This window comes from Trachinotus anak, unplaced genomic scaffold (genome assembly GCF_046630095.1).
Source record: "Trachinotus anak isolate AG129_WGS33_773 ecotype Australia unplaced genomic scaffold, CSIRO_AGI_Tana_v1 ptg000010l, whole genome shotgun sequence".
Taxonomy (NCBI): domain Eukaryota; kingdom Metazoa; phylum Chordata; class Actinopteri; order Carangiformes; family Carangidae; genus Trachinotus; species Trachinotus anak.
In genome coordinates, this window is record NW_027273861.1 from 21,034,293 (window position 1) to 21,050,414 (window position 16,122).

A 16,122-nucleotide genomic window follows, 5' to 3' on the forward strand; every position below is an offset into this window, starting at 1 on the left:
ACGCGCACACAAAGAATGTATACATTGAAGCTCAGCAGGGGAGCAGTAGTGCAACACTGGCTCCTAAACATTTGGCAGTGGACATCTCATTGACAGATGTACATGGAATCTAGCAGAGAGGGTTAGGTCACCACTGCGCCCTCCTCCTCCTCCTCCTCCTCCTCCTCCTCCTCTTCCTCCTCCTCCTCCTCCTTCCCCTCCCTCTCTCCAGCCTTCTCTGCTTTTACACAACAACCCTATTTGTTCTGCCATTGCCTCTATCTCTGTCTCTGACTGGTGGCTGCTGGTTGTGCCATGCATGGGGTAGTTCAGGAAAAATGCATGCAAATTGAGCCACAGCGTTATATGTGTGATAGCTCTGTTGGCAACAGCAGTATTTGGTTTGGGTGAGTCTGGCATATGATACCGTAAATATGAGCTCCATGGTTGACAGGCACAACCTGTTTCCAAGTGATGCGTTCCTTCTTCCTCTGTGACTGGCGTCATAATACTGAGCAAGTTTGGCAGCAGTCTCAAATATAATGTACATACATTTTGGAGCATATGTGCTGCAGCATTACACTAGTCCGGTTAGAATATGTTAAACCAAACAAGGAGGTTGATGTTAAATTCAAGTTTTCATTATGAAACAAAACAAGGTGGAACAATGTTTAACCACATGACTAACAATCTCCCTGTTCCCTATTTTTAAATCTCTGTTCCGTTACTGTGGCCATGTGTCCAAAGACTGTTCCAAACTGGCCACAACAGCAGCTACATGTAAGCATTTGTAAAATCTCTGCTAAACAAAGAGTGCTCTGATTGAAGCCTGAGTTTAACTTTATGAATGCTTTCTGTTTATTTCTTCCCCTGTAGAGCTGTCTGGTCATCCCAGCTGCACTGTGCCAACACCAGTGCTCCAATTCTGAAATGTGGAAACCTTGAATCTTGTGAACCATCACCTGTTAACCATCTTACAGCGTAGCCTTCAATCCTCAAGATTAGCTGCAAGACCTGAGGGAAAGGTTTACATTTGTGAAGACACTCACAACACCTCAGTTTATATTGCACATATTTAATGATTCACTGAGCCTGAATTCACTGTTCACTGCTTTCAGAACACTTCCTCTTTGGAGCGGAATGGCAGAGGAGCCAAAGTGCAGTTAGCTTTTACGATGAGTGACTTGTCGGATGGGTACATCTGTAGCTGAATCCACTACTGTCCACCTGCAGCTTGGGAAAGACAAGCAGCCAACGGCTCTTTACTCCACTGCCAAAACACACCACCGCTTTCTTTTCGCCAGTCACTGGGCAATGCTGGAGAGATGTGAGCAACGGGGCGTAAAAACACTTCCCCTGCTCTCGTCTTCCACCACCCTCCTTCTCCCAGGAAGCGAGCCCAGAGGTCAGCGCAATCAAGACCCATGAGCAACAAAGGGCCCTAGTTAGGCGTCCAGCTCAGTGCCTGAGCAAAAGGCCAGCTTAGTGGGGCAAGACTGTCCATTAGGCAAGACCCTGGAACACCCCAGGGATCTGAGGTGAAAAGGGTTAGAAAGAAGAATAAAACCCAACCCAGAGACATACACACACATATTCTCAAAGACATACACAGATCATATGAGGCCTTGTTTGACACTGCTGTCACAGTGCAGTGAAGGGGAAAGACGAGAACCTGTGACACACTGAGACATCACACACATACATGTACGCAAATACACACACACACACACACACACACACACACACACACACACACACACACACACACACACACACATTTAGGCCTGTACCTCAAACGCAAACAAAAAAAGGAATGAATTTCCATCTTTTTTCATCTCTCAGTTTCCCACTGCTGTTACAGCTTCATACAACTGGCTGCAGCAGCACCCAGAGAGCTGACAAAATACTCACAGCTCACCACACAACATCACTACATCTCTGTCTCTTATCTGTCTGGAGAATGGGTGGGGGAGATGGGCTTCGTGTGCTGTGACTGAGTTGCTGTATTTTCGTGTCCAGCATCATCCCCTTCACAGCTATCAATCCATGCCTTCCTCTGTCAGCCACACTCATGTAAACTTTACGATGTGGTGAATTAGTTTTTCATTGAGAAAATGACCTGCTATAGTATATTACTAATTTGTGGCATTTAACATCTAACTTCATCACAACCTGAGTAAGGATGAAATGTCATTTTTTAAATCATCTGGGGTTTTAAGTTAAGGCTACAAAATTTACACTTGACATATAAAAACATGTATATTTTTGGATTTCTGCAAAAACAAAATTGCATTCCTAAAACTTTAACTGCTAAACTCATTCACTCTGTCTGTCTGCTTTTCATTGCGCTCCACTTTTTCTCAATTTCTCTCCCATTTTGTAATTCCACATGCCTCTCACCTTCCCTTCATCTTTCTACCTCCCACCAATATCATCACTTCTTCACCTCCTCCCACCTTAACCGTCACCCTTTTTGTCATACATCCCCAACTACTTCCCATTCTTCTCTCTCTGTATCCTCTTAGGTCTACCTCTTCTCCTACACAACTTTTCTATATTGCTCCCGAAGGTCTCAACTGGGGCCACATATCATTGTCTATAAGTTAGCATCTCTGGCCCTTTGCTACTGGACCCACCTTGACTTCTCCAACACTACTCTCCCCCACTATCTCTTTCTCTCCTCGGGGTCAGCACTCGGCTCCCTTAGGGCTGAAGCCACCAATCATGTCTCCTTCACCTCAATCCCTCAGACCACTGCTCCCTCACCCACCCACCTGACCTCTCCTCCAAAGAGCCCCCTCCCTGCCTCCCCTACCCAGGGTCGGTCCACAGAGCTGTGGCCACCAATCACAGCATGTCAGGCGGGCTGTCCTGATGGAGCACGGTGTCAGAGCAACACTCAGAGTTGCTGAGGTTGAAGCCTCGAGAGACCATCCGCCTCTCTTCTTCTCTTTCTCTTTGTCTGTCCCTCCCTCACCTTCAACCTGAAGTCATGACAGCCCAAACAACTTGACAGTGATTACAACTAAATAAGCAAGAAGACAGGGACATAAATATATTTATAATATATTCATAAAAGAGAAAAACAAAATTTACTTGGAAACTGTTAAAAAACATGGCTACAGGCAGAGTAACTGGCAGATTTTGAAAAGTGTTGCTATATTTGCCTTATTCTCATGTCTAATTTGCCAAAGCCTGATGACATGACATTTAGTGAAGACACTGACCACTCTGCTACAGTGAAGTGTGACACAAGCAAATATTTCTACAATTTAAAACACCTGCTGTAAACATAAGGTATTGGTGTAAGTAACATTTATTCCTTTTAAGATCATTAGTTAAAAATTCAATTTAGAATCAAGACATCGTGTGTCTTAAGTAAGGCCAGTTTTTTCAACACTCTTTGCTACAGTGATTGCTCTCTTCATCATTTACATGTTCCAAATGCAACAAGCTCACCAAAACGGCATCCTCGGCAATGCAAGAAGTCACAAAAACATTGCTCACATACACTCCTGGAATGCATTTATTATGACCTATTCATTATACATAGTAGTGCATGTGCATTAAAACACAGACATTTCCTCTTAGGATTGAATCAGACCTACTGTAGCATGGAATAAATTAAAAAACAGCATGTTATGTGGTCAACTTGATGCAGTATGCAGCAAGAATAGCAAAGGTTCTCTATTGAAATGTGGAATGGCCATAGAGAGTTAACATCAAATTAAGTTAGCTAAGAGAAGTAAATCTTCTCATAATTGAAAATTTCCTTTATTTCCCTCTGGATATTATGTCGCAACCAGACTGGCAACCAAAAAAAATGTAGTATGTGTGTAATTTGTTATTTCCTGTGATAGTGGCTTGTGTGGGGAAATGTGAGATGCAGCTTTTGGAAACAAGAAGGTTGATGAACTGACTGGGAGTAAGAGATATAAAAGGGACAGAAGGGATGAGGGACACTGCAAAAATAGAAAAATGGACTGGAGAACGGCAAATAGGGTAAAGGTTTGACCAGAATGACGCATAACAGTGATATGCCAGGAAGGCAAACACAACGTTATCTCTCTGTGTATGCATGTGACTGCACGTATGATGTGCAGATAAACTGGGGGAGGAAGACTACATCTAAACTGTGAGGAAGGAATGTGCAAGAGGCAAAATGAAGAGAGAGATAAGGAGAAGTGTACGAGACGATGAAGCATAAGTCAGAGTGTAAACAGAAAATAAACTGCACAACAAGTGTGCAAGCAAAATACAAACTAATCGTGTCTATTTCCTGGGAGTAGGAATCCTATTTCATCCATTTCTGTGGAGCAAAAATAGGTGACAGTGTCTGGGAAAAGGATCTTCATCAGGTAGATTTCACTTATATTATCCTTAAAATATACACTTTATTAGGAACACCATGCTAACACTGGTTAAGAATTCCCTTTGCTTCTTCACGGGTTTTTTGTGGCACTGATCCCACACAATGTTGGAAACATGATTTTCAGATTCTGCTCCATGTTGGCATGATTGCATCACATAATTTCTGCAGATTTGTCAACTGGACATTCACAATGCCAGTCTCCTGTTCTACCACACCCTAAAGGTTTCCTACTGGATTCAGATGTGGTGACTGGGGAGGCCACTGAAGTTCACTGAACTTGTCGTCATGTTCATCAAATCAGTTTCAGATGACTTTTGCATTACAAAATGGCAGGTTGTGGTTATAAAGAGATGCACATGGTCAGCAACAAAACTCAGATAGGCTGTGGCATTCAAACTGTGATTGACTGGTATTACGGGGCTCAAATTGTGCCAAGAAAACATTGACCACATCATTACACACGACCACCAGCCTGGACTGTTGACACACGACAGGTTGGGTCTATGGATTCATGCTGTTGATACCAAATCCTGACCTGACCATCTCCATACCTCAGCAGAAATTCAGATTCATCAGACCAGACTTTGTTTTTCCAGTCATCAACGGTGCAGTTTTGGTGAACCTGTGCCCACTGCAGCCTCAGAATATGCTTCTGGCTACAGAGTGGAACCCAACATGGTCCTCTGCTCTTGTGGCTCGACATGGTCCTCTGCTGTTGTGGCTCATCTGCCTCAAGGTTCAACATGTTGTTCATTGAGATGCTTTTCTGTTCACCACAGTGGTGAGGAGTGGTTATCTGAGTTACTGTAGCATTTCTGCCAGTCTAGGCCATCCTTTTCTGACCTCTCTCATCAACAAGACTTTTCCGTTCGCAGGACTGCTGCTCACCAGAGGTTTTCAGTGTAAACTCCAGAGACTGTTGTGTGTGAAAATCCCCCAGAAATACTTGGTTACCAGACTCCCCGTGAGATACAACTCTACAGAAGGAGATCATGTCACATTAAGTAGAATGTGAACGACATCTGTTGAGACCTACAGAACACAGGTACAGTCCTTGATGATTCAACTTTTGCTAAATCCTTTAATTGTAAAGTGGGCTGAGCTGTGATGACTACACATACTGAGAATGACATGGCAAATATCATTCAAGCCCAAAAACTAACTAAACAATGAGCAGAAAGACAAACACAGATATATATGTGACAATAAAAACATAAAGAAATAATATACTGCTACATAATCAACTGCTGGAGGCTGGACGTATTAAAAATATGCTGAGTGGTGCAGCTGCTTCCAAGAGCATGTGGAGTAACTTCACATTTTTAAATACTGTGGAGTTGCTCACAGTCTCTATAAGTTTTCAAATGGTGTTCTGTTTGTGGAGCTTGCTGAGTGTTTATCATATTATCTTCTGTTCTCTACAGAGAAGTGGGCCCTATACAAGCCACACTGTGGTTAGCTAGAATTAACTGGCAGTATCATTTTCAGTTTGTGTATGTGTGCATCAATGTGCGCGTGTGTGCATGTGTGTGTGCATGTGTGTGTGTTCTGTGTACTGTGTTTTCCCTCAACTTTGGGATGAGATCTGAGAGGAAACGGACAGATTTCCATCTGTCTGCTCCATTTGCAAAAAAAAAAAAAAGAAGAAAAAAAAGCCCTTCTTGCGATTCAAATATATGCTTTAGCCACCTCTCTCTTCCCCTCCCTCTCTTCCATCTCTGCCTCTCTATCCAAGTGGCATCTGCAGATGACCAGGGCATCAAGAGTCTCAGGGGCTGAGGGAGGAATATGGGGAGCAGGAGGGGAAAAGAGAAAGAGAGGAGAGAGAGAGAGAGAAAGAAAGAGGGAGCAAGCGCCTCTCACTTCATATTTCCCCAGCACCACCCCGGCGTGCCAGCCAGCCTGCAGTCTGTTCTCCTTTGAGCTTTCTATTCTACCACAGAACAGAAAAAAAATCAATTCATATTTCCATAATCCACACTCCTGTCTGTCTTCATGTCTTCGCCTCTCCCCCTCCTTCCATCCCTCTCCCTCTCTTTCTCTGTCTTTCTGTCTCCTTCTCTCTCCCCTTCTCCCCTGGGGTAGACTAACCCCTCCACCCTGATCCTACGGCCTACAAATGTCATTACGCTGAGCAACAATAACGGCCTAAACAAAAGGAGGCCTTGCTCTGAGCTCTGAGCTCTGAGCCCCTCTGCGGAGACTGTTGGCTGCTGCTGCCATATGCTGGCCAGCTCGGGCCACAGAAAGAGACAGAGACTGTGGCTACAGAGGACTCCAGCCTACAGCCCCACAAAGGAGGAAAGGAGGCCTAATCCTGGTAATGAGGCTCGTGAATACAGCCTTTATGTATACGGGGGAAAGGGCCAATCCCTCTGTACACAGCACGCTAACTAGCCATCTTAAGGGCCATCTTATGCACACAAACGATCTGGTCGACAACAGAATGAAAGAAAAGTAAGGTTGTGGGGGGCTAAAAAGAAGAGACACGCTGGAGAAGAACGATGAAGCAGGCCCATGTCCACATATACACCATGTTTACACAATTTTTTGACATGATATAAATAAATATATTTTTTTAATTTCATCTCTGTTGGATTTAGATGCTTTTTTCACTCCTCTTCCTTAATTTCCATTTCCTGTGCCGACCTCTGTAAGGCTGTAATTTGTTGCTCACACTCTCGTTCCCTCACTCCCTCTACCGCTTACTCTGATAGCATGCTCTGGTTCTTGTGGGGCAGGCAGACATCGCCTGAAGCATCTTTTTACAAGCCCGTTTATTCCTCAAAGTGGATCAGAGAGGCAGGAGAGCTGCTTAAACTCACTGGCTTGGTTGCTGTGTTAAGAAATAGTTAGCCTACAAAAATATTGTTGTCTATCTCTCTATTTCCCCCCCCCCCCTTCTACTTGTACATTTCTTCCCCTCTTTCACTGGTGGGCTGCTGCAGTCATCTGTCCAGTGATTTGCTCCAGGTCCTGTTTTGTCCTGTGGCTGCTCTTGGCACAGAAACAATGCGCTGCATGTTTTTTTTCCTGTCATATCTAACTGTCACTGCAAGTTTCACACACACACACACACACACACACACACACACACACACACACACACACACACACACACACACACACACACCTCTGAGAAGTCACAGCAACAGATAGCAAGAGTCATCACATGCTGGAGCAACAACAGGAGAATGATTCTGTCGACTCATAGAGTGACATGCACAACGTTGAAATTCATACTCATATTTTTACAGAATGTGTGGTCGTTTTGATCAAGTTGGATCTAGACTGTTTGCTTTGAAGGTGAAGCTAGAGATAAAAAAACAAAAAAAACAAAGACATCCTGCTGAGACTGCGTGTTTTGCTAAGGGTTAAGAGCAGGCCTTTTAAATGAAAAGCATATTAAATTCAATTTAAATTATTCCAGAGTGTGTATATTGTCCCTCTAAGATAACTGAGAAGATTTATGACTGGCTTACAGGATAATTCAGGTTCATGACCGTAGGTTTGGTCATCATTTCTATCAGTAATGATAACTTTGTGCTAATCAAGTTAACTGCAGTGACATCACTAAAAAGAAGTAAAGACAGGGTAATACACACAAGCATTCAAACAAGAAACTGGTTCAGAAAACCTCCAGCTTTTGATCTCCTAATACCAGTGATGCTGATACCAAGAACCAATCTGATACCACAGTTTTAAAATCTGTTCATCTCATCGCATGGAGCTTATTGGAATCATTTTTATGTAAGGCAGCACGAGGCTGGGGACTGAGCTGGCAGCCCAACACGACTGAATGAATGTCAATGATAGCAGAAAAAGCATTAACAAAGACAGTGTATTTAATATGGATTGGTCATGTTGTGGCTGATTCTAATACACTGTATAGGAATGGTGCATCCCTAGATCAGGGGAATCATGAAATATTACCCAAACAGTTCACTGTAAACATCCACTACATGTAACAGACACACTTTCTGGTTAAACTTTGACCGTCTGTACTGACCATGGTTGTGCGCACACACAATAAAGGATTACTACGGGCATTTAGTAAAGATTTAGTTTCACTTTTGCTTCCAAATAAAGTTGTTTAGATGATTGTGAGATTGTGAGACTTATTGCAAACTGTTAGCTTGTTTATAACCTGTGATCATCTGACTGCTTGTGTTTCTTGCCCCTTCAGATTCATTGCAGCAATGTTTCTGTGTTCCCAGATCACAGCTATTTCTTTGGTGAGTACAGTGTTATTATAATCAATAGAAAGGATATACCAAAATATAAAAATAAGAAACCATCCTTTAAAATATGTCCTCATCTGATTTCTTTAGCTGTACAGACTAGTAGGAGATATTAAGGTAAAAGCCTGCAATAGCAAGAACATAGTGTGCCAAAAAGAACTGCAAAACAGCATCAGATTCTGCTTTCAGATTGAAAATGAACCCGATATTGCTATAAATGTGAAACAAAAGGAAGCAGGCAGAGTAGGACAATGAGAGAGAAAGCAAGAGATACAAACAGAGAGAGTGAGAGAGAGAGAGCGAGAGAGGAAAACAGAGGTGTGCATTCCTGTCACGGTTGCATGATAATTACTGATTCGTCGGTTATTGAAGACCTGCTCACTGCTTTTCATTACCAGCAACAGACGTACAATGAAACAGAGAGGAGGAGGAGGAGGAGGAGGAAGACAGAGAGAGAGAGAGAGAGAGAGGAGAGGGAGCACAGATAGGGATGAGGAGGAGAGTAGTGGTGGTGATAGGTGTTGGGGGAGGTTACCACGGGATGGCAGGGTGAGTAAGGGCATTAGGAAAGGAAGGGAGATGGGAGAGGAGGAGAAGGTAGAGGTTGTCGGTAACAGTGAACGAGTGAGAGAGCGAGGTTTGGAGAGAGAGAGAGAGAGAGAGAGAGGAGAGAAGTATGAAAAAGCAGAGTGTGTTCCAACCTGGTCTGTGTGGTCCTGGGGGAAGCTCCACAGCACGGTTGGATCTAGAGGTAATTGACAGACAGCATTAATCAGCTGGTGAGAAACACACCGTCTTCGCTAGCTGCCTCAGAACACATACATATTAATGAGAGGGGTGGGGGCAAGGGTGGCTGCTGCAAGTGTGTGCACGCGCGCACACACACACACACACACACACACACGTATATACTCACTTACACATACACACACAGACACACACACACACACAGAGTAGCGCACAGTGAAAGACAAGAGAGAGTGTGTCTGGGCCGTATGTGCTGTAAATATGCAAATCTATATTCTCAGTGTAGATATGATAGCTTATATTATACTCCAAATCATGCACGTTTAAGAAAGTCATATCAGCACATACTCTAGTTTATTTGCTTAATTGGTGCTACATTTATACAAGCCTGGATATTTGCTAGAGGTTTATTATTATAACATGGGTCTGTTTTGGTTTGGCTTTGTTTTTGCAGTAAACATTCATGCTGAGCAATTAGCAAAGCAGATTAACTGATTTGTAGTATTTATATTTGTATTTGTAACTGTAACTGGGTTCAAAGGTGTCAATGTAAATTGAAGACTTTGGGGGTTTAGACTTCAGACTAAATACGAAAATTACTAAATGTTTTTCTTTGGTGAGCTGTGATAGGTATTTCTCATTCAGCACACTAGTAAATGAATTAAAAAGAAAGAACTGATAGATTCATCTACAGTAAAATAATCAGTTGTTGCAGTCCTAGAAACTTAGAATGGTCATTCTTGTTTAAAGAAAATGTCTCAAAACACATTCACAATTAGTACAGGTTACTCATGTTTACTCTAAATCATAGAAGACACAGGAGACAGAAAATCAACAGACATTTTTCACTTATTACTGATGTGTGAAGATGAGCATTCACATGAAAAATATACCAAACTACATAAAAGGGCCATATAATTTGACTTTGTAAGCTGCCAGCGTGTTATTGCCTTAATGTGACTCTTGCAATATGTTTACACCTCCATTAAAGCTAACCTCCAACCTAAAAAGTAAGCCTCCTTTTTCTCAGGCTTATACAATGTGGTTGAAAGGAAGCAGCCACCCAGCCACTGCCTGAACACAGGGGTCTCTGGTAAACATGCTTACCACAGCTCCAAGGTCACCCTGTGACCTCAGCCGGAACAGCAAGGGTTTGAAGAGACGGGTTCTCACATGCCAGGTTCACTGTCATGGACGTACAGAAGATCTACAGGCTCATGAACACACCTGACTTCTGCCTCAACAAAGCTATCTGAGTGGAAGAGAATCTGGAGGCAACAAACCTTTTGATAGAAGATACTGAGTCGAAAAAACAATAGCTGTGAGTTCAACAGGTGTAAATTATGAGGTTGATTTATGTAAGACCATTTTAACGAGTGCTATATCCTACCCTAAAGCAAACGCCCAAAAACCGAACGTCGACATTTTAAAGCCAGAAGAGAGGGCCACTAAAGAGGATATGCAATAAACCACAATGTGTAGAGTGGCTTGTAGTAGCAGGCTGTCTGAGAGAGAGGGGAACACAATGGACAAACGGATGACAGGACGCAGCAGAATCCACGATGCCTTACATAATCCTGTTGGATAATTTCATGGGCCCCATCTTGAAAAGAGCAGCACAGGAAAAAAAAAAGCAGCAGAGCTCAAAGCTCGACACCACAACTCCAACCCCCCCCCCCCCCCTTCTCCCAACCCTATGATCTGCCACAGTTAGGGCTATTTTATGCTGATTTACTGGGTGAGAGGATGGGAACTGCTGCTGAAAATTATACAGGACAGAGGAAAAGGGACAGGAGGTGCGGAAGAGAAGAGGAAAGGGGGGGTGGCCTGTTGTACCCGGTGTTGGTAACTTTTGGCAGCGCTGCCTACTTTCCGCACTCACTGGCCAGGTGTGCATCAGTATGAAAACAGAGAAAATTCTAGGTGGAAACACACACAACTGAATTCAAGACCAAGTTCTGACATCAGCTACAACCCATATGTACCAAAAAAAAAAAAAAAAAGCCTCTACTTAACACAGAAACAACAGAAAATGTAAAATATGGCAGTATATGAGCTGTAAATGCAATAATCTGTTTGAGTTACCTTGATTTTATATCCTGTTCCATTAATTATAGTACAAGCTTAATGTCCTACATGTTAGGATAGCCACTCTAATAAAGTATTTACTACTCAGCTGTTCCGACCCAGTGAAACTGTAAGACCCAAAATAATCCTGTGTAATGCCCTTTCTGTTTTCCCGGCTCTTTTTCTTTTTGTCCTGCTCTCCCTCTACATTTCACTGACAGTTATTCCGCTGCTCTTCTCTACTGTCTTTTCTTTAACCTGTTCCTCTATTTTTTTCTCTATTAGTGACGCATTTCCTGTCCTCCTCTGCTCTCCCTGTTTCCCATACTTGCCTTACTTTTTTTTTTTTATACCTTCCACAACCTTTCTTCCCCTTCATCCCAACCTCCACTGCAGCTCCGAGTCCTCTTCACTTTTGCTGTCCCCCTCGCCTCCCTGCCCCACCCCACCCTTTATTTTTCTCACTCTCTTGCGTTTGAATGCCCCTCCCTGCAGACGTGCTGGGCGTGCGGTGGACGCGAGAGGGAGCCTGAAGGGGGTTAAGGCTGAAAGTTGAAGGTTACAGAGGTGAAGAGGACCCCTGCTGCTCCGCCAGGGGACACAAATGTCACTATGACAGATCCTGCACTGGTTAATCCACCCTCCCCTTTTTCAAACACACACACACACAATAAAGCTCTGTGACACTGACCAAAAAAATAATATAATTCACTTCTGAATACTGCAACACCAATGTCAACTGTGAAATATGCAAAAAGGCTTATACTAAAGGCTTATACTTATTGAGCACATAAAATGTATGTGAAGTGCAAATTACTTGCTCGTAATTTTCTCAGTTTAAATGTCATAACAATTTTTCAACACTTGACTTGTGAGGCAGGGATTCTGGTCAATACATTTCTGTCTGCGGCCTCCGAGGATTTGGACTTTTTGGGGCTGTGGATTTTACAAGTGCACTGTAGAAATGTTTTGGCCTGCTCGCAAGGTCATAAAACATTTTCTGCATGCAACAGACAATGGTAGCTGTCAGTTACGATAAAACATGACGAAGCTGGAGAGAAGGGGGTTTTGAAAGACCCCCGCAATGGCATATGCAGGCGTGTGCACATAAATACACACAAACACATGCACAACTAATAGCACTTACGCAAATGCAACTCTGCAACCAGTAGAAATGCAATGCCTTGCTAAAGCACTCCTAAATGTCTGACAATGTCTGTTTGTCCGATACATCTGTCACGCTAACCGTGCTCTGTTCGGCCTGCCTGCACCTTAACATCAGCCTCTCTCTCACCCATCTCCATCAAAGTCAAAAATGCAAAGGATTCAAAACATTGTTTATTGTATTTCCCACTGCTGAAAAAATCTATAAAGAGCTGTTGCAAACTGTATGAAAACAGTCCATTTGATGTGTCACCAGTGGCAGCTGGAGTGACAAGGGGAAAACAACCTATAGCATATTTCACCCCTGGTGGAGCATACACAGATCCTGTGGGTGAGAATTGAATTGAAATCACCTATATCGAGAGTTAGATTCCTCCATTCACACCCCAGGAAATGGAGGTGGGTAGATGTGACGACAAGCTCAGGGAGCGACCACCGGTCTCTGATTGCAAAGTGCAAGTGTGTCTGTGTGCAAGTACATGAGTGTTTACAGATAGATAACAAGCTCGGGAGTGAATATTTACTGTACAGTAGCATGTCCGCTGATCCCTGAGGGCTTCAAGCGTGGGTGACCTCCAACGGTAACAATGGGGGCAACATGAAAGCAGCCCTGAGCCGTGACACAGATACTGTGGAGGGGTTGGGGGCGGGTTGGGGTGTTGGTGGTGGTTGAGATGGTTAAAAATCAATGTTTTTGCTATTCCTAAGACACCTGTCTTTAAAAGTCAGAGGAGGAGAATGAGCGAGGAGAAAGGAGGGTTAATAGGTGAAGGGTGCTGGGAACTGAGAGCAGGGCAACAGGGGAGGAGTGGGAGGAGGGAGGATGAGGTGAGGGAAGAAATGGAAGGATGCCTAAGAGTGGGAGGTAGACCTCTTCTCTCTCAACTGCAACCACTTCCTTCCTACCTACTCAGGTGGCTCATTAAACATGGTGGGATTAAACAGAATAAATTAACAGGATATCGTATTTGCACTGAAACATGAGAAAAACAAGAAATAAGCCTACCCCTTCATCTCTCACTTCTTCAATTCTCTGCATAAATCTGTCTACTGGCACTTCCAAGTAGGCTAAAAATGAAAAATACTGGCATCTTCATCTTGGCATAAATCTATGCTTCTTGGGATTTCCGAGTAGGCTAAAAAGAAGCTGTTGGCAGAGGATGTCATTCCTAATGCTGCCCTAATGCTGCTGGCTGGAAGAAAAAGTTGGCACATAGCTCTAGTGTATCAGAAACCGCACACTGCCCATCGCTGCACTGCAAGTTATTCAACTTAAAGCCATTCTGTCACTAATCTAAAAAAGTAACTTGCTTATTTTGAATGACGTGAAGCTTTAGAAAAATAACCTCTGGAAACTCCTGGAGAAAAGCCTATGATAAACATGATATATACCCACAGTGCATGCACAGTGTTTCTATAGGATCATCTTAGCAGCTCAATAACAGTGGCCTGAATGGATGGTTTTGGCTTTAAAACTGAGAGAGACTTCAGTAACACACAAAAAGGCCTAACCCTAAATCCAGTGTGAATACACATTTAGATGAAAGCCTCTATTTTATAATTCTCTATACTATGTGAATCAAACACAGACTTAGAGCCCTCATGGCCATCCAATGTTCTAAAGGCATAAAAAATGCACTTTTTTCACCTTATTCCATGAACGGTTGAATGTGTGTTGTGAGTGAATAGGGGGCCTGTTTGTTAAGAGAGGCCAAATCCCATATGGTGAACAGCAGCTCCTCTGGTGAGAAGAGAGGCTGTGAAAGCCACCGGCAGCCCCTCTCCTCCATCCGTGCTCCGGAGATGAAGGGATGTAGCGCCTGCCTCTCCTTGTTCCTCCTTTCTCTCGCTCCCTTTGCCTCCTCTCCTCCCTCTTTCTTGGCCAGGGGTTAAACTGCTGCACTCTAACCTCCTTGGCAATGATTTCATTCACTCCGCTTCTCTCGCTCCCTCTCTCATCTCTGAGAGAGATTTATTTCACAGTATGTAGTGGATTAGGCCCCCCTCGTATGCCCCCGGACAAAAGCATTGTTTTAGCACTAGCCTGTTCGCTGTAACGGGAGGAAGCTACCGCTACTAACCATCTACAATACGGCCATTGTGGACACAGGGCTGGAAGGACCCTGCCTCGGAGGCCGTCTAGACTTTGAGCCCGGGCCGATTGGAGAAACAGAGGGAGAAAATCCCATCAGGCAGTGGAGTGAAAGTTAACTAAGGTAACCTGCTGTGAACCTGATGAAGATGTCAAGCCAACATATGGCAAAAAATGTCTATTGTCAGAACAAGGAGCTTTCTTCCCTCTGAGGGAGGGTACGGTGGAGGAGGAGGAGACGAGGGTGGCTAAAGAAGACCAGGGGGGCTGTACAACCTAAAGGAAGGAATAACTGTGGTGGTCATCGTTTTACTTCTGGATCAGTAGCCTTATTCTAGCTGGGAGGAGGCCCAACCCCTCCACTCACAATTAAAGGAGTAAGCAGATTAACTGGCGTCTTTCAAAGGCCAGCAGAAAGAAAAACACACTCACAGACGTTTAAAACATTTTTTTTTTCCTTTTGCCTATCAAGTCTCAGATTGCACACTGCAAATGGCATTACATTTCATGCTGATTTACTGAGCAGAGGTTTTGAGAAAAGAGAAACTTCTTAAACGATGATATGGTCCTTAAGTTTACTAAAACTGATTGGTCACACTATGTTGTTACAAATGAGGACTTGGGACTGACAGAAATAGTGAAAGTCTGATGTAAATCATTAACTACTTACATTCAATTAGAACATATTTATGTTTGTTATTAAATTGGTGATTAGATCTCAATCAAAAATGATGAAACTCTCTAAAAAGGTACATTTCTCATAACATTTCTTATAGTAGACACTAATAAATACATCACAACACTGATCTATATTAGCTCTGTAAATAGGTCTAGATTTGCAAAGGAGTGATAAAATTTAATTCCAGTGCTTGGAAATTTGAATAAACAAAAAGAAAACAACCTCTAAGGTAGAGCCTGCTTTACCAGCCAAAAAAAAAAAAAATCAACTGGCAGGCTTCACATGTGAGAGATGCTGGCCTCAGGGATTTCTAAGCCATTTCTACAGCTACATCTGAAGAAGATAAACAACAGCCTCAGCCTCACTGGAAGGAGAAGAAAGAAAGAGCTGCTTGGTGATGATGTGACCCTATTAATGCCACATTAGTTGTTCCGTCTTCCCAGCTCTAAGAGAGAAATGCTTCAGTCAGATGAGCTCAGAGAGCGAGAGAGCGAGAGAGAGCGAGAGAGAGCGAGAGAGAGAGAGAGAGAGAGAGAGAGAGAGAGAGAGAGAGAGAGAGAGGAGAAGAGGTGGAGAGAGAGACAGAAAGAGAGGAGTGAAAGCGATACTGTCTCCAGGCTAGTTGGGATGCAACCCAATTTCACAGCTTCACGAGTGAGTGGCACAGCATATGGATGCAACCTTTGTGACAGCCTCTGTGTATCACCACATATCAGCGTTGATATTCCCAGTCAGATTCCATACTGGTCCAACATTATGTCAAACACCAGCTCCGCATGAC

At 43.4% G+C, this 16,122-nt stretch overlaps 1 protein-coding gene across 3 annotated transcripts in view; it reads right to left on the reverse strand.

The window, feature by feature from the left end:
* The window catches only part of dennd1b (DENN/MADD domain containing 1B), a 103,767-nt gene that overhangs the window by 74,669 nt on the left and 12,976 nt on the right, over positions 1 to 16,122 (reverse strand). For all 3 annotated transcript variants that reach the window (XM_071486106.1, XM_071486105.1, XM_071486107.1), the window contains exon 3: positions 9,294 to 9,337. In XM_071486106.1, coding sequence (XP_071342207.1) covers positions 9,294 to 9,337 — 44 coding nt within the window. The remainder of the gene's footprint in view (positions 1 to 9,293; positions 9,338 to 16,122) is intronic.